The 21,554-nt window shown below is 40.3% G+C and overlaps 1 protein-coding gene across 3 annotated transcripts in view; it reads left to right on the plus strand.

The window, feature by feature from the left end:
• DOCK2 (dedicator of cytokinesis 2) overlaps positions 1-21,554 on the plus strand; it is a 509,152-nt gene that overhangs the window by 44,921 nt on the left and 442,677 nt on the right. For all 3 annotated transcript variants that reach the window (XM_039483819.1, XM_039483820.1, XM_039483824.1), the window contains exons 3-8: positions 6,348-6,388; positions 12,643-12,698; positions 13,069-13,165; positions 14,326-14,474; positions 17,752-17,887; positions 20,175-20,329. In XM_039483819.1, coding sequence (XP_039339753.1) covers positions 6,348-6,388; positions 12,643-12,698; positions 13,069-13,165; positions 14,326-14,474; positions 17,752-17,887; positions 20,175-20,329 — 634 coding nt within the window. The remainder of the gene's footprint in view (positions 1-6,347; positions 6,389-12,642; positions 12,699-13,068; positions 13,166-14,325; positions 14,475-17,751; positions 17,888-20,174; positions 20,330-21,554) is intronic.

A 21,554-nucleotide genomic window follows, 5' to 3' on the forward strand; every position in this document is an offset into this window, starting at 1 on the left:
TGCAGTCTTGGTTCAGATAATTCAAAATCCTACTATCTGTAAGGAAACTGCTACAGACTCACCAGCAGCAGAATGTATATGTGCACCATCGCTTGAAGGAGAGAAATGGGTTACTTACCTACAGTAACTGTTCTCAGATGTGTTGTGTGCTCATACATTCCACAACCCTCCCACCTGTCCCACTACTTTTGAACAATAACTTCACTAGAGGGAGATGGAACTGAAGAGGTGGACATGCCCGTTTTATGACTTAAGCTCAATGTATGAGGAGAGTGAGGGTGCACATGCCACCTAATGGTACTGCTGGCAAGAGTCTGATTTAAGTGCTTTGGGGACACACAACTGCAGTGAAATTATACATGTGCACAACACACCATTAAGTACAACTTACCAATGTAGGTAAGTGTTTTTTCTCCCCTCATTTCTTCATCATGCAGCTAGTAAGAGACCGGCTCCCACCCAAAACCACAGCTGTGGTGGTTATACTTGCATATACACTGTGAAGGAAGAGAAGTATTAGATAGGTGTTTTATAGTGCAAAGATTTGATAAACAAAACTGCTCCACAGCATCTTGTGACAATGAATTACAACATGGCTTGTGTAAAAGTGAACTCTTTGTGGCTCTACTACTCAGTTCCCAATCTATCCTGATTATAGCCGGTAACACTGGGTCTAGTTCTGCTCTCATTGAAACTAGTGGAAGTTGTAAATACACAAGGTCCACAGGATCAAGCTAGTAATGCATCCATAATGACAGGTTTCTACCCCTTTTCCTAAAACTGGCCTTAAATAGGAACTGGAAAACATTGCTACTGTAGTTCAGTGGTTTTTAATTTTTTTCTTTTCCTTGTTTAAAATGCCATCTTAGGACACAGAAAATACAATTGAGAGGGGAAGGCTTTATTGTTCTGCACATTTGTTTGGCAGAACGCCATAAATGTGAACACTGCTTCACAAACCCATGAAGCACAAGGTTGCAGCCGCTACAGGCTGGAGTATAATGCAGACAAAACAGAAATGAAATATGCTGAGGAATGAAAATGACATCGGACAGTGCTGGAGAGGAGATCAATCTTGGAAAGCTAAAATAAACAGGTGGATTTTAAGGAGGAATTTGAAGGAAATTGGTGGGGCCATGGGGGAAGATTAAGGTATCTTGAAGTATGGCATGAAAACAAGGGGGAGGCAAACGGAGTGCATGATGAGCAGCTAGAGCACAAATCTTTTCACTAGTAGAATGGAGGATGGCTCTTTAAAAAAGCACAGAAGTACTGACTCACAACCCCCTAGAACCTGCAAAGTTTAACTATAGAGTTGGTGGGAAATTGGAGAGAGTGTGAACCTGATAGTTATTGCACTAACCTGGGATGTGTGAGACCCGAGTTCAAGTCCCTGGTGCAAGTCTGGCAGGGTAGGAACTACAGCCTGAATCACCCACATCCCAGGTCCGTGCCCTAAACTCTGCCAATCCTGGGGCTGGTGGTCTCTATTTTGCAAAAAAAATTCCAGAGTCTCAATTTTCTCCTCGTGCATAATAGGAAGCTTCTTGCAATTAATTTTTTTCTCAGGATGGGACAAACATTTTCTGCACAGCTCTACTTGATTGTCCTTTCCCTGTCTGCTTAATTTGAACCAGACTCTGTAACTGTGGATGGTAGTTAAAGTGATTTCTTTGTTTGTTTCTTCTTGTTTGAAATGAAAAACCCAAACACATTCCAGAAATGTCTTAACAAACCAATTTGACATCCCCTTCCACCACCCCAATATACTTTTTTCAGCTGAAACGATTTGCTGTATTAGGCCCAAATTAACAAATAGTTTTGGTGCACCAAAATATATATTTTGCAGCAAATTTACTAATTGACAAAATAACATTAGCTCTAATGGTAGATCCACAAGCTGCTCCAATCTATGCCTCCCTACATGCCTCCTTGGAATGGACATATATGAAGCTATCCAAGCCCAACTCATTCCAATGGGCAGATCTGAACTCTTCTCTGGTTGTACAGGGCAACAGGGTCTTGGGGAAGGATGTTGGTGTAGGCATTACTAGTGTTTGGTATGTCTTGATTTGAGGGGAGGAACGTCATTCCTTCCCATCTAAAAAAGAGATCTCATGGCTCTAAAATGGAGTTGAGCAAGGGCTGGTGATGGGCCCATTGGGCAAGAAATGCATCCCTCAGAAGTGACTAGGGACGTGACAGGTTTGCCAGAGCCAGTGGAGCATTCCCCCAAAGCAAGCTCCTTTTAATTTTATAGCAGTCAATTGATGTCCTACTCAAGGTGGCCACTTGGGCTTTAAATTCTACTATGTAAAACAACATTTTCAAAAAGTGCGGTCAGAATTAGGACCCTGACCTGGCAGGACTTCTGGGTTAAGATGGGAGATCTTTTCTTTTGTTGCCACTTCACCCAGAACTGCTCCTGGAGGAAGTAGCCAGCCCTTCTTACCTTGCCAAGATTTGCTTCTGCCCACTCCCAGCCCTTCTAGCGGCTGAAGAACAGCTTTGCATTGTTTCAACTAGCCATTGATCCTGGATGGTCTCTCTAGGCAGACTTTGGAGGTCTAAACTTGCTTCTCTTTTTCCCCAAAAGGGCATCAAAGCACTGGGGCATCAGATGTCTGGTAGGCCCTGTCTCAGGGGAAGTTGAGGTAGCCTCCTAAACATCAGTGAGAATCGGGCCTCCTGCAAGAGATGCTTCCCTCAGCCTCCTCTCATTAGTTAAGACTAAAATGAACCCTTTCCACAAATTGTTTTGTGTGTGTGTGTGTTGGGGGGTGTTTTTGAAAAATCCTCAGACACATCTGTTTTCTTACCCCCCCATGTCCTTTCAATTAACTCTCTGCAGAGAGGTAGAAGGTTCCTTTGGGCTGTGCCAACCTCTTTTAATATTGTGGTGACTGAGAGATGATAAGGAATTAATTTACTTGAGGTTTCCCCTCCCCCTTTCCTGGCTTCTATTTGAGTGTACAGCAAGGCTTTTTTTAAAAAAATGCAAACATGTATCTCTTTTACAGTGACTTGCTTCATGAATAGTTTAGTCTAGGGTATGTTAATATTCTGTCTTGTGTTCTGTCTGCTGTACAAGGCCCGTTAGCAGAACCCGGGAAGCAGTGCAATGCTATTATGCTGAACAACATAATAAAACAAAATTTCACAAAGGGTTGTTGTTAGCTGTCTGAATAAAATTTAAAATACTCAGCTCTTGACTTGCTGTGAAATTTGTGGTCTTCTCAAAACAGTTGCTCAATGAGGGAAGTGGAATCTTTCATATTGTGTAAGTGAGGAAGTTAGTCTCATTCCAGATATTTTGAAAGGTACGTCCTACAGCAAATTGTAGCTGGTAAGCATAAAAAAAAAGTGTGTTTGTGTGTGTACAGACATATCGCATATACAAAAAAGCTCTTGTAGAACCTGCATACGATGGTGCGCAGTCATGTTGACTTTGTGCACCAGTGATGAATGATGCATGAAATGGGGTTTTTGTGCACACTGTTGTAAACGGGCATGTAGATTATGTACAACTATTTTACTCAGTTTTAGATTTAGGGTGGGATATTCATAACTGCTCAGTGTGAGTCTAATTCTGTTTCTGTTGCACTCTGTGGTAAAATGCTCATTGTGTACTATCAGACCAGAGTTACATTGGCACTGAGCACTTATGAAAATCCTTCTCTTGAACCTTTGTTTTAAAGACTGCAACTAAATTGAGCATTAGAATATTGCCGCTTCTAATTTTTATTTAGTAGCTTAGTTACAAGAATAGGAGTGCTGCTGTTCACAACAAGAGTGCTTTATATGGAGATTGGCAAACCTTTCTGAAGTGGAGCATGTGAACTAGCAGCTAATGTGCACTGGTTCTGGTGTCTTCTGTGCTAGAAGCCAATAGCACCCTTTTGTGATCCCTACTTGTTATGTTCACAGGGTTGTAGGTTAATACATCTTAATGCAATTCAAAACAAGAAATGAAGTACTTGTGGGGAATTTCCATAGTGAGACCAATTTCTATTTCATCTTAAGAAAAAGAGGGCCAGGGTAATCATTTTGGCTTCATATCCTGGCTATTCACAGCTCTGTGAAATAGTTAACACAGACAATTAGTAACCAACTGTGTCCTGCTGTCTGATGTACATAATAACCAGACAGAATCCCATGAAAATTAGAGGAGCTCCATATGAGCGTACGGGCCTGTTTGTGTCAATCAGATAGCAGGATTGGGGCATATTTGGACAAGGCAGCTTTCAAAGCTCAGTGGGCCCAGTTTCTCTGCCAGCTAAACCATGACCTGTAGTATGCTTTTTGCTGAGGTGCTGGCATAGATCTCTTTTGTTTGTTGTATCTGTTTCAAATTGTATTACAGCATAACAATTAAGTTTCAAACTACTTGCAAAGTCCCATCCCAACTTTATTTTGATATAAATGGGGCAAGCCCTTTTTTATTACAAGTGCAAGATGAAATTCTGCTTTTTTTGATGAAAAGAGAATGAGTCTCAAGCTGATGAATTGAGTAAAACTTTAGTGTACTTAATAATTGGAGATATACCAATCTCCTAGAACTGGAAGGGACCTTGAAAGGTCATTGAGTCCAGCCCCCTTCCTTCACTAGCAGGACCAATTTTTGCCCCAGATCACTAAGTGGTCCCCTCAAGGATTGAACTCATAACCCTGGGTTTAGAAGGGCAATGCTCAAACCACTGAGCTATCCCTCCCAACCTCCATCCTCCATGATGGTCCTGCATTTATCAAAGTCCTCTCTTTAGCTCTATGTATTTGATGCTTCCTCTCAACTAGCAGGCCTCAGAAGACTTTTTTAAGCAATGAGTGCACAGCAGACTTGCTTTTTGTACTTTGTCGGGAGTGACTGAATGTTTGAGAGCTATGTGATTAATAGGGGGTTTAGAATGTGAAGATGTTACTATGCCTTGTATTGCCTCAGTACCTATCTCTATTGATTTCTGCTGTATTGCTCTTGTAGTACATTCTATCATCCTGTTTTGCTTATTTCGTTCAGCTGCATATCAGAAGTCTTCAGGGTTAGTTCTTCTTGCAACAACTATAAATTTTTGACGTTTAGCAGTGGGTGGGGCATACTTGTTTCTGTCAGTATCTAGTAACCAGAAATTCATAGGTCACATCTTTGTCTGAGTAATGACAGAGGTGAAGCAAATCAAGTCTTGGAAATTGTGGTGACCTAGATTACCTGGTTTACTGGGAACATACTAGACTAGACCCACGAGTCTGAAAACTTAATGGGTTGCTTTAAAACTAATTTGTTAGATGAGAGCAGAACATCTCTATGTACATAATGCAAGCTACTTTGAGTAAATGCAGATTAAAATTGTTACAAATAGCATTACTATAGGCATCAATAAATGTAAAAGTTTAATAGAGCAGAAATGGGTGAAGAAGGGATTAACAAGAAGAAAGATAGCAGAGGAGAACAGAACAGAAACCAGCAGTCAAGAGAAACGATGCCAGTAGAAAGTGAGCTTAGGGAGAAGTAGGGAGAAGGCATTAAAAACATTTAGGCATTCACAAAAAATTGTATGAAGGGGAAAAAATCTGACTGGTGTTGCAGACAAAATAAACCCAGCATGAGAAGCAGACGTGGAATGGAGGTAGAAGTGAATGCATGTTGGTTTGACTCCTTTTGGTTTAATTTTACTAGCCTGTGTTTGATATATTTAGCACTTCACAGCTTTGTGTTGAGTTCACAGTTGTGGTTTTCTATTATATATGCCTACATGTAAAGCCACTCCTGAGAAAAGAACAGCTTTTGTTCTTCTTGCTCAAAAGAAGCTAAAACTCCCTACAACTCTTTTTGGGTGTTGTCTTTTGCAGATTTTTTTCTTGAGTCATAATTTTCAGTGCTTACATGAAGGGATCATGGGTGGAAATGGTATCATTAATGAAAGACTAAGATACCACAAAGGGATCAGATTTGAAAGTTTTATGTTTAATTTCTACATACGGGGTAAATGGGCCTTGATATGCTACACTTGGTTATTTGCACTCATTGAAAGGAATAAATGGGTTGGGAGTACAGAATGTGTCCTATCCTGTAAACACAGGGTGAACAAATATTGATCCAAATTCATACAAGGGGAGTTACTCTACTGGGTGCTTTCTGCCCCACACTTTTGTTTTGTCTAAACACAAGAAATGGAGGGCCTTACATTTTTAGATGTACTGTATTTAATCTTCGAACATGCTTTGCTGTTACTTTCCGTGCTTTATTATTTTACATGCAATGATGATGACAAACATATCATATGAATTTCTTTTTGTGCAATTTATGCAAGTATTCTGTTGTACTGAGTTCTGTTCTCTTCTCTATTTTTCAGATTGGTACAAGGGATACCTAGTGAGACACAAAGGATTCGAGGTAAGGTTGTACTTTACATTCTTGTAAGATTTTATGCTAAAAATAAACAATTTCACTTCTTGGTGTTAGTTTATTTCAGAGCTGTCAAAGAATCAAATCCTGATCAGTTAGTCCAACCACCTCATTCTGTTTTAGTTCAGTGGGAGTCTAGGATTTGACCTGAAGTTTGTTCTTAAATATGAAGAGAAGAGAGGATTGTGTAAAACAGATCAAAGAGAAAAGAATGGATGTGCCTCCAGGTCAAGAGCGCTGATGAAGATGTGACCTGAAATACTTGATTAAAGTTAATTTATTGCGAAATTGTAAAATATTGTAAGTGCTTCAGCATTTGTTCCAAACATTCCTAAGCCCAGATTCAATATAAATTCCCATCAAGCTTCAAGTTATTGGCTAGGAATGACAGCACAAGCCTTAAACTGTAATTGTTTTGGTGGCTTCGCGTGTTTCTCAACGTGAACGTTTCAGACTTAGAATCTGAGCTCCTCAGTTAGCTTGTAGTTACTGTGTTAATTTAAACTTTCATTGTGTTGTGAATTCAAACATAACACATTTCAGTTATGACTTCCTGCAAGGTTAACTTGTCATTCGACATACTCAAGAACCTGAGTTCAGTAAAAAAATACCTAGAGGTTTACTTGATTTGTATTGAATTTGTCACAGAGACTAAAATTTTTATTTGGGGGTTTGAGTGGAGGATAACACAGATTTTTTTTTATAAGTCCACTATTCTGATAAACACCATGCGGACTACTAGGAAGCAGTAGTCAATATTGCAAAAGAGATGTGATATTTGTAAATGTGATCAGCACTACCTGCAGATGTACGAAAGTCTCGGAACAGAGCTATCACAGAAAATTAATATATCTGAGAAGTAGGACATTCCTAGTGTCAGTAAAGTGATGTTTGAGTCATTTAATATAAATGCCTAACCTAAATCCACGGAAGACCTTCTTAACAGGGTCTAATTCTTGTCCTATTTTCACTGCTTTGAATAACCTGATCATTATGTTCTTAACAGGTTTCAAAACTACAGTCCCTAGGAGGGGCATGTTTCAGTCACTGGAAACTAATTATGCTGTTAATACTTTCTGTGGATCCAGGTGCACACTACAATGGCAAAAGCTATTATAAAGGAAATCCATAATCTTGTTAGTCTGGGAAAAGGGGACAAAAATCCTATATAGCCACTCATAGGAGGATGCTTGAGGATCAGGGGATACTTTTAAAAAGTACGGAAGACAATTTAGCCCGCCTGCCCCTGAACTCATTGATCCGTGAACATAAGATTCAGCATTGATTTTGCAGTTTCAGTCAATAGGCCATCTTGATTGGCTGTTACTATGAAGTAAGTGTTTAGTCTATCATCTGTTGCTCTGCTTCATTTACTAGTTAAGTTTTTTAATATTTGCCTTTGCATCCGAATGCACCCACTTTTGGTCTAAATCTTACTTCATGTATCCTGAGTCTGCAACTGGTTTAGCACACTTTCTTGTGACTTCTGGTCAAGGTAGTCTGTGGGCAGTAATTTTAGCTATTCTCAGGCAGGGGGAGCCATCGGCTACAATAAGATCAAACTTCAGCAGCATATATCTCTACCCTTGTTTCTTCAAATTTACTGAGAACATTTTGCCCTGCGTGCAGATTAGAATATGTGAATGACTTAAACATGTCTGCTGCTTGGCTCTGCCAGAACTGGAACAGATTTGCATCTTTGTTACCATCTATTTACTTATTGCTCTGTGATGTGTTTACATGGACATAATTACAACTTTAATGTTCTTAGATTAAGCAAGGAACTGTTATCCAACAGGCATCTTGTAAATTGTTTTACAAATACCTAAAGAAAGAATCTTAAGCTGAGAAATGAATTACTAAATTGGCAGGTGAGATCCAAGTTAAAGGTATTGTCTAAAACTTACCAGAGTCCTATAGGTTTGATTTTCTTTTATTAAAGTGCTTGTGGTGTCATGTTTTAAGCAAGTGAGTATCATAGACTCTAAGGTTGGCAGGGACCATTGTGATCATCTAATCTGACCTTCTGCACATTGCAGGCCACAGAACCTCACCCACTCACTCCTGCAATAGACCCCTAACCAGGGGCGGCTCTAGCAATTTCGCCGCCCCAAGCATGGCGACACACCGCGGGGGGCGCTCTGCCGGTCGCCGGTCCCGCGGCTCCGGTGGACCTCCCGCAGGCACCGAAGCCGCGGGACCAGTGAACCCTCCACAGGCACGTCTGCAGGAGGTCCACCGGAGCCGCCTACTGCCCTCCTGGCGACCGGCAGAGCGCCCCCCGCGGCATGCCGCCCCAAGCACACTCTTGGCGTGCTGGGGCCTGGAGCCGCCCCTGCCCCTAACCTCTGGCTGAGTCACTGAAGTCCTGTATCAGTTATGGTATCAGTGCAAATGATGTTTTCTTTATAAATATGTAGAATCTATTTATTCGCGTTCCTCATGGTACCATCTGAGCACTAAAAATAATAATGCTAATAGTAGATGTGCAGGGCACCTGACTCCCCTGCTGCTATTACTAGCTGTTGCAGGTACTATGGAGGGCCCTCCAATGCTCAGGTACTGTATCAAGAGCAGGAGGTGGTGCCTGCTGGTGCTGTAGCAGCACCTCAGCAGAATCTTTATGAAGAGAATAGGTTGCTGTCTGCACGTGTGTTGTCTGGATCAAGGTGATCCCCATCCCCTCACCCCTCTGACCAGGGGTGGCTCCAGGCACCAGCATGCCAAGCGCATGCCTGGGGCAGCAAGCCACAGGGGGTGCTCTGTTGGTCGCCGCAAGGGCAGCAGGCAGGCTGCCTTCGGCGGCTTGCCTGCGGAGGGTACGCTGGTCCCGCGGCTTTGGCAGACCTCCCGCAGGCTGCCGCCAAATCTGCGGGACTGGGGACCTCCCGCAGGCAAGCCGCCGAAGGCAGCCTGCCTGCCGTGCTTGGGGCGGCAAAATACCTAGAGCCGCCCCTGCCTCTGACATTTGAGCTGCTCCCTTTTTGAAGCTTCTCCTGCCTCAGGAGTTGCTGTTGCAATTGGTCCTTCATGCTGATAATGACTTAACAGACTAAAGTGAACCTGAAAATCTTGCTTTTAAAATATAGACCAACACTAGCCACTTACTCATCCTTACCCTTTTTGAAATTCGGGTCAGTGAAAATTTTCATCCAGATGCACTTGAACTATTTGCCTAAAATATTCTGAATTGGGCCAATAATGTTTTTTAAACAATTTGCAAGGCTTTTTTACTCTCTCCATTCTTTGTACTCTCTTGTGTTGAGCATTATACCCCAAAGGAATTGTATATGGTTGTCTTTCTACCAAATGTTGTACAACTAATTCACCAAAATGTGCATATTAAAATGAATATTCATTAAGTTGGGGGGATATTGAACAGTACATTACACACTGCCACAGACTTGCTATCTGATGGGAGGGGACAGTTTATCATAAGACATATATGTGCAGAGATACCTAACTGAGCTTGCATGAGCAAACTTAATACTAGCACTTCCTAATATTTGAAACTGAGATCTCAACTTTCTTTAATGTAGATTTTTGTATGTTACCTACTTTGTAAATTCAGAAACCTGCAAAGTTAAGTGCGCTGGAGACTCCTCTACAGAGTATTATGAGACCTTCCCAATGAAACAAAGGGGCCAAGAAACACTGCTGAATGTATTCATCCTCCATCACTTTCAAAAAAGAGGTGAACTGTCAGGACGTACCCAGCAGAAGAGGCAGCAGATGAGATTCCATTACTCGACATGTGTAGTACGACAATCAGGAGGGTAACAACTTCAGTTTCCAGCTTGAGCCAATCACTGGGCAAGAGAAAAGCCAGCACATCATCTTTGACTGACACTCAAATCTAGCCAAATATGTTCCAGAGGTTTAAAATATTTAGTAAATCTCCAAGTTGAAATCTAGAGCGAGAGCCATTTGAAATTAAAGGGCGTTCCCAGGAAAGTCTGAAAGGCTTAACCTCTGGAACATATTGGCTACATTTGATGTGTCAGTCACAGATGATGTGCTGGCTCTAATCCCTTCAAGTCCAAAGAAATCCAAACTCTGTTACCATATCTAGGCATATCAGCAGCTTTGCTTGCTAGCGTGAGGGAGATTTCTTCCTCGAAAGACCAAACTGAGAGAGTCAAAGGTTCCTTGAGGATAACATGCAAGAACTCAGTTGCCGCAGTGCCACTATTATCACATGAACTAACCTTGCCTGCTCAGCAGTAGTCTGCAGAGGTCAATTAGCGATAAGAAAATCAAATCTGTTTTTTGAGAAAAATCCCTTGCTAGAGCATGTACCTGGCACCTTGCTAGGCATTACTGAAATCTCAGTTGTTTGTGGGCACATCTGGTTGTGGATGTAGAAGGCATATGGTCAGATTAAATGGCTTCCTTTATCCATAAAGTGTAAGGAAGGGACACGCTCTTTCAGTTTCATTCAAGAAACCCTGCAGGCTCCTCACAGCCGTAGTCCCATACTGTGAGCTCAATGTTTTGTAGGGTGGTAGAGACAGGCTATTTGTCACAAAAGCCATTTATTGGCCAGAGGTGATTGGGTCCACTAAGTCATCGTCTTCCCTTCAGACTGTTGCTCCTTCACTTCAATGGAAGTGTCGATATATACTCTACTATTTCTATCGTCTGTTTCCCTCAGACCACTAATGTTATTGATCTTGTCCAGATCACGTTTATAGATACATTTTAAATACTGAAGGGATCATTGTGATCCTTTAGTTTGACTGCTTGTATAACGTGAGCTACAGGACTTGCCTGAACTAGAGCATATTTTATAGAATTAATCCAATCTTGATGTTCGTATCAACATCCTTCCTGAATTGTGGACTCTAGATCTGAACACGTGATTCCACTAGCAGTTGCACCAAACACAGAGATAATATAGACTTCCTACTCCTACTTGGGATGTCTGTGTTCATACATCCAAGGATCGCATTAGCTCTCTTGTGGCCACAGCATCGTACTGGGAGCTTGTGTTGAGCTGATTATCCATCATGAGAGCCAAGTCTTTTTCAAAGTCAGTGTGTCCTAGGATAAAGTCTTGTAAGGATGGCCTATTTTCTTTGTTCCTAGGGTCTGACTTTTTACATCTGTTGGTCTTAATGCATGTTGATGGAGCCCTGCTTACCAAGTGATTCAGATTACTCTGTGTCAGTGACTCTTCATTATTTACCATTCCCCCAATCTTTGCCACCTGCAAACTTTATCAGTAATTTGCTTTTTCTTCCAGGTCACTGATGAAAAGGTTAAATAGCATAGGACCAAGAAGCAATCCCTTCAGGATCCCTCCCCAAAACATACCAGCTTGATAATGATTCCCCTTTTAAGAATGCTGGGTAAGACCAATGGTCAATCTAGCCCAGTATTCAGTCTCTCACAGGGGCCAGTGCCAGATCCTGCAGAGGAAATGAACAGAAGAGTGGAATTTTGAGTGATCCATCTCTTGTCATCCAGTCCCAACTTTCAGTAGCTGGAAGTTTAGGGACACTTGGAGTATGGTATTGTGTCTCTGACCACCTTAGTTTACAATTAGAAAAATTAACATGACACATGGAATGGATTGAACACTGGCTAACTGACCAGTCTCAAAGTCATTCTAGCTGAATCAAAATGTTGTGCAGTCCCAAGTCAATTGACTTTCAGAAATATAAGTATTCACTTCAGCACCATTACTTTTATCAACCAAACTTGTAATCTCTTAAAAATATCCAGTTGCAACCAAACAATATTTATCAAAGTTCCTATAAATAATTACTTGTTTACTTCCCAATAGCCTTGTGAGTGTCTTGGGCAGGAGGGGTGACTACAGATACTTACTTAATGTTTTGCAATAGGAAGCCTTTTTGGGCACAGTAAAAATTGCAAACTGCCTTAAGGAGCAGCAAAATTGATGTATAAAGAGAAACTGTCCATTTATAGTACATCACCATTATGTGTGTACTTAAGGAGTCTATTTTATCTTCTTGTTGCAAAAAGAGAGAGGTGGCAACAAAAGTATCACCAGGTATGTGTTTGAAGTATAAATAACTTTGGACCAAAACCCAGGATTTGATTGCCTAGTTGGAGGAATTCAAGACACATTTAAGGTCTGCTTTCCATGGTTAATAAACAGGGAAAATCACTATGGTAATGGCATGGTTTAGTGTTTTGGAATAACTTGAATTTATTGTTTTAAGAAACATTGGAGTAGAATGACAAATATGTGTGTTTGGTTTTGTTTCCAATAGGGAATATTTCCTAAATCTTTTATCCACATCAAAGAAGTTACTGTTGAAAAGAAAAGGTATTTCATTATCACTGTTGCATTTGGTTAATTGACGTTAATGAATTTTAGACTGCTTCTATCTAAAATGAAAGTAGATATCTACTTGGTACATGACTCTTCAGTTTATACTGGGCTTTTATTAATTGGGAAGTGGGAATGGAATAACTGAATTGCAACCTCATTAAAAAGGAATAAAAATATCTGATTAGTTTTAACTACACAAGCTACGGAGACAGAGAACGTAGGTATTAATTGTCATTTTATCTTCCTAATGGATGGATCATCACTGTCTAAGAACTAAGTTCTAGGACATTAAGTGACAAATACTTCACAGTTGGTTTGTTAGGTTTTAGTCATGTTAATTTGTCACTTTTTCCCGTCTCCTTAGAAATACAGAGAATATAGTACCTGCTGAAATTCCATTGGTGCAAGAAGTTACCACTACATTATGGGAATGGGGAAGCATTTGGAAACAACTCTATGTGGTGAGGAGAAGTTTTTGCCCTGACTAAAATTAGATGGAAGATTGGTGAGAAAAATGCTTGGTATCCAGGGATGCTACATTATGCATGTTAAATAGGCTTATTTATATGTATCAAGCTGTCATTGTAATTGCCTTTGTTTTATTTCTGGAATACAAGATGGGATTTGAGAGAAGATTTAATTAAGAAATGATCTCTTCATCTGAGTATTTGGGTCACTACGTTGTTCTCCAGTAGTATTAAAATAAATGACATGGCTTATAATTGTTGCTTAGAAGTAGTTGAACTTCATGCTTTTAGATAATTAGTCTCCTGTGTCTGGCTCATTTTGCATAATATATTTGGCCTGTGCAGTATGTGCGCTTCAAGGAGGAGGATGCAGGTAGATCAGGAAATGTGCAATAAACTTTTTTTCGTCTGAAAATGGCAAATTGTCAAAACTGACACTTGTTTGTTGGGAAGGTTTCTCTCGGCCAGGATAGAGCTTTTGCAGACATGGGGAGAGACCAGAATAGCCAATTTTTTAGGACAGTCATTTTTGATTTGTGAGACCTCGATTCAAGACCCTCTTCCGAATATCCTCCAGAAAGGCAGCCAGTCTCCACCTTGCCAACAATTCATTCTTGTTATGCCTCTTTGTTATATTGGAGAGCCCTTTTTTGCATTCAGTGTTTTTCCCTCTGCCCCAGTGATGGTACTTGGACTTCAGCAGGAGACTCAATTAATCTCCTTTTTGGTAAACTAAACAGATTAAATTGCTCAGTGTAGGGCATTGTCTGCAGTCTTTGAATAGTTTTTGTGGCTCTTCTTTGCCCCCTCTCCAGTTTTGCACTTTTAAAAAAAGATGGACACCAGAACTGTGTGATCAGTATTTTGATATTGGTCTAACCAGTGCGGTATACATATGTAATATCACCTCCCTTATTCTCTAGCTGGGGCTTTCTTCTCCTGCAGATTTAGTACCCTTTAAATAACACTGTAAAATTCACAAAACAAAACTACTTCCAACCTCCATCCAATCACACAATTACCATCCCCGGGCTTTGAACCCGTAGCAATGTAGAGGTTAAACTATTTTGAATTGAATACCTAGTATACAATGAAGGACAATGTAGGAAGCTGAAATGAAACCAAGTCCCAAATGTGAACACTTTGTATTTCAGGCAAACAAAAAAGAGCGGTTCCAGCAGGTGCAATCTATGATGTACGACCTAATGGAGTGGAGGTCACAGCTTCTGTCGGGAACACTGCCCAAAGATGAACTGAAAGAACTCAAACAGAAAGTCACCTCCAAAATTGACTATGGCAACAAGTACGTTTTTCCTTGTGCTAAACGAGTACTGGGAATAACTCCATTATTTTCAGACATGTCACTGGTATAGAGTGTGTGGGGGGGAATTTTCCCTGTTTCTATGTCCCTAGCTTGCAAATATTTGGTACCTACACATCCTTTTTGGCAGACCACTCCCCTACGATCCCTGCTGCAGCAGCAGACTCTATGTTCCCTTGCAGTCGTGGTCACCCTTTCTTGAACAGGGACATCCAGAATTTTCAGCTGCTCCCCTATTTAGAATCAAACATTTCAGGATGCATGATCTCTGTTGCTTATGCAGACACAGGAAGGATCAGTTCTAGGTTGATCATATTGGAAGGATCAGTTCTAGGTTGGACAGTTTTATATTTAATATATATATATTCAATCTTAGCATGTTCACACATGCCCACAAACAAAGGCAAGCTCCAGTCCCATACAAGATGCCTGGTGGTTGTAATACCATGCTGCCACCTGAACAAAGGTGCTGAAATGCGATGGTCATAGGTAAAGTATAAGAACCTGAAGTGAACAAAATCCTGATGAAGATGACGAGAGAAAAAAATAATTTGAAGTTTCCAGGCCAAGCCCATTGAGACTGTTTGGGAACCTGGTAATACAAGTGAAATACCTGTGGGTTTGATGGTAGCTTCACTCATATTTTCATTGCTTCTCCCTGATGCAGAGTCACCACAGCATAGCTCAAGCACAGGGCAATACAGGGGCAGAGCTGAGTGGTGTTGCATTGCCTGAGATGTGAGTGAGAGCTTTGCAAACCAGTTTCCACTGTTGGGTGGCAGACTTTTTGCCTCTGTCCATTACTTGTACCTTGAACTGTTGCAAATGGCTCTGGTAGTGGCAGTTCCAGGGTCTGTGTACGATTGAACATCATGGGTTGTCTGTGGCCTGCATTTACTGTAACTTACACAGCCGACATTAGGTGACAGGGAAGTGTGTACCTAGCCTACAGTGATTGTACCCACAGAATCAGGGATTAAATTTCCCTCAGGTTCAGATGGGGAAAGCTATTTTTTGTAGGGAAAGAGGTGGTTTGCTTTTGCTGATGGTAGCTTGTTTTCATTTATGGAGTGAGACACCTGTTCTGATTCAGACACTGCTGGTTACCACTGTACCATGTTTCTGCTGAGTCTACCCATGAGCTTATGTGGGTGTCGCTCTTAATATAAACATATTCAGCAATTTTCCACTTAGGTCTGAACATGTTAGTTTGGGGAGTTTACATGGAGCGGAATCATCTGAGATACAGTGTTGCATAACAAAGGTGAATAATGGGTTTAATGATCCCTGAAGGCAAATTGTGCATTCACAAGGCTTGAGTAAACTACACAAAAGTACAAAGCATGAGTAATTAATGTATGAATCAGACATTTTCACAAATGTATCTTGTGAGCTCTGATTTAATTCAGAGGAAAGATTTTTTTTTCAGTTGATATCTTTCAGTTGCTTTTGTGAAAATAGATGGTAGTTTTATGTTGACATTAACTGAATTATTAAATGGAGCTCTTTAGACCCCGCCCCCACTCCAGCTTCAAATCCTCTACCATCTGTAGACTCAACAGAAACATGATGCAGGTGCAGAGAGAATATTTTCTTCTTTTCAGTCTGTTTAGCTAGGTCAAGTCAATGACTTGTTCATTCAAAATTAAGAAACCAACTGGAAGCTGAAAAAGCAGGAAAGCTTGTTTTCTTCTTAGAATATATGAATAAATACTAGGTGTGAGAGGATGACATCTCATGGTTTTAAAATCTTGAAGGATATGGTGACCAGACACTGAGTTCAGTTCATTAACTCAAGGTAATAATTCCTTTGTATAATCATTTTAAAATGAAAAACATGTTTAAGAAAAAATTACTAAACTATCTAGCACTCTTATGATAGTTTTACTTAACATTTAAAAATATTTTTTACATTTTAATTGAATTCACATTTCCATCCAAATAGACCTTAACTCAAATCACAAGGAAGAAATTAAATAATTTAGTAAATAAGAAATACACCATTCACCATTGTTTAACATAATAAAAATGTAAAAAAAAAAGCACCCGAATAAAATAAGGTAAGCTATACAATTACCTAAATAAATGTATATAGATATGGTGTGTTGTCCTGGTTAGCAAAAAGAAGCATCAAATGTAGTGTAAAGATTGTCATTAGCTACAGATAATATGTTTCAATGATTCCCAACTAATGAGAATCAACCTTTCCTTAGGAAAATAACTAAAAAGTACAAATGCAAAAGCTGATTAAAATCAATAATTTAAATCAGGGTTCCCTGCTTGCTGATTGAAATCACGATGACAATTGATAATTTAACAGCTTGAATTTAAATCTGTTGGCTCTGGGGGAGGCTCAGGTGTTGGGGGTGGAGGGTGTCAGTCTGAGGAAGGCAGTGAGGAATTGTTGTGGGCACACAAGATGAGTGAGGAGGTGCTGGGGCAGAATGGGTCACCTGGGGAGTTGCTGGGGTGCCAGAAGGAAAGTGCTGGGACACAGACTGTGTTTGTTCCAAGGAGAGCAGGGCTCTAAGAACAAGCTAGAAACTGGAATGGGGCAGACTTCAGTACATGGAAGACACACTCTGTGGTGAGGTATTTGGAGTCTTGAGAGAGTGAGACCCTGAGTAGAAAAAGAGGGAGACAGTCGGATGCAAAGGAGAATCAGTGGGTAAGGGATCTGGAGCGGAGGAGGAGAGTCCCAACACTATCGTGGAAGGACCAAGGACAATGGAGAGGGTGGGGAATGTTTGGCAGAGGAATGGAATTTGGCAGAAAGGGCTGAAGCCAAATGGAGCACACTGAGAGGGTGAAACAGGGTAACATGAAATTGGAGGGGACAGACAGAGATACTTAATCACTCTACTGGGGAAGGTTTATACCCTAATAAGGACTTCATGAAGTCTACCAGTGGTTTGGCTGTTGCTCAATTTTACACGATAGGCACTTGTATACTATAGGGTTAGATGGCAGTATAAAAAACCCTAATATGGGTCTGTAAAGGGAAAACCGAAGCTTGGAAAAAAAACTGTGGGGAAAGATGTTTCTTTTTTTTTTTGATAAGTATCTTCAACAAAATAGTGTCATCAGATGTATTACTTAAATTATATATGTTCTCCTTGTTTTATTAGACTAAACTGACTGCTTCAACATTCCAAGCAGCTTATTATGAATCCAATTTCAAAGACCGTCAGTTGAATATAATTTGTTCTAGAAGAAAATTATCATGTTTTATGGAGTGCTTCTTTTTTAATCTCCACAGGATACTTGAGCTAGATCTAATAGTTAGAGATGAAGATGGAAATATCTTGGATCCAGATAAAACCAGCGTCATTAGCCTATTTCATGCACATGAAGAAGCTACTAATAAAATTACAGAGCGGATTAAAGAAGAAATGGTATGAACAATTTGCCAAAATTGGCCCTTCCTTTCAGAAAGTGTTAATTCAGTTTACAAGGTGTTATCTGTTTGTTTAAACTTGATCTTTCTCCCAGTAAAACCAATGGGAGTTTTGCCACTGATTTAAAGGAGCAGTTTCTGATCCCTACTTGATAAATATGGAACATGTCACCTCAGCTGTCAATATTTACTTTGTTTTACCAGACTATCAAAATTTGCCTAACAGTGACTTCAGCGAGTTTCTCCATGCATTGAATAAGATGAAAAAGTGCAACTGTTGGTCTAACCCAACAACTGAAGAATAGACATGAGTGTTAGTGACTGGAACTGGATTAAATACATGGGCCAAGATGTCAAAACTCGGTGCCTAAAATAAGATTCTCAAATAAATGGCAAGGCTCCGATGTGGTCTGACTTCCGCAACTGCTGGCTTGTAGAATTAGAACATAAGAATGGTCAGACCAATGGTCCATCTAGCTCAGTATCCTGTCTTCTGACAGTGGCCAATGCCAGGTGCCCCAGAGGGAATGAACAGAACAGGTAATCATCAAGTGATCCGTTCCCTGTCACCCATTCCCAGCTTCTGGCAAACAGAGGCTAGGGACATCATCCCTGCCCATCCTGATTAATAGCCATTGATGGACCTATCCTCTATGAATGTATCTAGTTCTTTTTTGAATGCTGTTATAGTCTTGGCCTTCACAACATCCTCTGGCAAGGAGTTCCACAGGTTGACTGTGCATTGTGTGAAGAAATACTTCCTTTTGTTTGTTTTAAACCTGCTGCCTATTAATTTCATTTGGTGGCCCCTAGTCCTTGTGTTATGAAAAGGAGTAAATAACACTTTCTTATTTACTTTCTCCAAACCTGTCATATTTTATAGACCTCTATCATATTCCCCCTTCGTCGTCTCTTTTCCAAACTGAAAAGCCCCAGTCTTATTAATCTCTCTTCATACGGCAGTCGTTCCATACCCCTAATAATTTCTGTTGCCCTTTTCTGAACCTTTTCCAAGTCCAATATATCTTTTTTTTGAGATGGGGTGACCACATCTGCATACAGTATTGAAGATATGGGCATACCATGGATTTATATAGAGGCAATATGATATTGTCTGTCTTATTATCTATCCCTTTTTTAATGATTCCCAACATTCTGTTTGCTTTTTTGACTGCCACGCACATTGAGTGGATATTTTCAGAGAACTATCCATAGTGACTCTCTTATCTTTCTTGAGTGGTAACAGCTAATTTCGACCCCGTCATTGTATATGTATAGTTGGGATTATGTTTTCCAATATACAATGTGTTTTTCAGTTGCTGCTCCTATTGAATTTTGGCCACTTACCTGGGATTTAGGAGCTTTATTTAGGTCCCATGTCTTGAAAATACTGGCCATGGGATATAAGCTACTGCCAGTTAGTTGGTCCGACTGAGCCAAAAGGTTTAATGCATATGAGAGAGGAAGTTGGTAAATGTAACAACTCTTGGTATGCTTGCTGATGGTGTCAAGGTCTAAATGATCAGAGCACACAAATAATTTGCAGTCACATTTTAAAACATGGTTCACATGGTTACACTTCATTGTCTTTATAAATATTAAATGTATCCTGAGAACTATCAAGTGATGTAAGGTTTGGGCTTTTTTTTGCTTATTAATCACAATGTAAATAAAATGAGGCATATGTTAAAGAAGAAAAAGACGTTTGAGTGAGTTATGAAATCTCCAAATCATGACTACTGTGAATAATGTATCATAAATCAATATTTAACACCACATGCCTTGTTGTCATCAGAAGCTCAGTTGAACAAACTATGCTTCCCAAATATGGAAGGATCATCATAAGTGATACAAGACAGATTAAAGCCCTGCTAACCTGAGTCACTTCTAGAGAATTGTATTGTATTCTTTCTTTAAACATGTAGTGATGCCAGGTGCAAACACTGATTAAAATATCAGAGGGTCTCATATATACTTTCTTTAAGGACAGTCCAGGAACAGATTCGCTGCTCATCACCTTGTTCATACAGGCTGTGTATGTGTGTGAACTTCTTATGCACCACCCAGCATCTTAGGAACATTTGGAGCAGTGGTTAGGTGCTAGAAAAAACTGTGTAAAGTGTGATAAATGTTTTAGGCTAAATTCTACCCTACCGTGTTGCTTAAATTGAGAGCAGAACTGGGCCATTTTCAGATGAACCTTGAGTATAGAGCAGTAAGTGCAGGTCTTCCTGGCATTCAAATTAGTTTGGTCTAATTAATAATTTTCCTCCTTCTGTGTGTAGTCAAAGGATCAGCCGGACTATGGAACGTACTCCCGCATCTCCTCATCCCCCACCTACAGCCTTTACGTCTTTGTAAGAAACTTTGTATGCCGAATAGGAGAGGATGCAGAACTCTTCATGTCATTATATGATCCCCAGAAACATACAATTATAAGGTAGGCTATATTATTTTCCCCTGGAGAACGAATAGTAAAGAGAGTTGGTCAAACTGGAGAGGGAGTGTAATGGCCAATGCACACACAAATGGGAAAACTGTACAAGAAAGTTTTTAAAAGGAAAAACCACATGCACTGCTGGAATCTCGTGATGCTAGGCTGGAGTATTGTGTAATAGCAAACAAATAAATTATATTGAGGGCAAATGGACCAGATTGTCTTGGCTTGAGTGTGCTCTGAAATCTTAAGTGACTGCTGATGTTGCTTCAGAGCTGACTGATTTCTGCATTGTGTAGGATTTCTTGAGCAAAGATTAATGAAATGTTAAGGCAGTTTGTTTAGAGTTTGTTCAGTCTTCGTTTGGAATAAACTACTTGCAGTCAGTGTAGCAAGTGAGGCATCAAATTTTGTGAGTTCTGTATGACTGGTCTAAGTCCAGCCTTAACCACTCAATCAAAACAGTAACACATTTGGGCAGAGGCTGAGCTGATTGTTCAAATCTGTAGAAAAAAATAAAAGTCAAGGTCACTGTTATCGCTGGTAGGCAGACAACCTCAAGGCAGCTACAGAGATTCAGTAGACGGACAGTTCGCTGCTGTGAAAAATGTTCCTTTGCCTCATTGCCAAAATAGAAGTTTTTACAACAGGCAATGGAGAATACAAACATCTGACCATCAGCAGCTAAAATGTGTTTGATTATGAGAGTTTCCATCACCTTGACTACCAGTGCCTAGGTGATTAGTATGAAAGAAATTCTATTGATGGGAAAAGCAGGGGATTATGTTTATATGTTGGACCATATAAGAGAGTCAAACAATACTGGATTTCAGGATTAGGACTGGAGCAGTAGAACGCATACATAAGACATACACACATGCACCCTTTCTATTGAGCAATTCTTATATTTGGATTATAAACTCAGTCTGAGATTTGCTGTATTGGATTCATTCTTTGACAAGTTGTATGCTTTTGGGAAGAAGTAGTTTTGACAAAACTAGTAACTTCTTGTAAACTTGCATAAGGAGACTTTCTCCTTTCCAAATAGGAAGACAGCAAACAATGGGTAAAATTTAAAAGGGGCAAATCCCTAAATGCTGGAGTCTGGTGCAGGGGAACCCAGTAGAGTTCCAGCTCTTTGCCCTTGAGATCTTGGCCTTTGTGGCTTTGTAGTGGTGCCCTCTGGGCAAGGCCTTCTGCTGCTACAGAGAAGGTGGGAGGGTGGTGG

This window comes from Mauremys reevesii, linkage group 8 (assembly GCF_016161935.1).
Source record: "Mauremys reevesii isolate NIE-2019 linkage group 8, ASM1616193v1, whole genome shotgun sequence".
Taxonomy (NCBI): domain Eukaryota; kingdom Metazoa; phylum Chordata; order Testudines; family Geoemydidae; genus Mauremys; species Mauremys reevesii.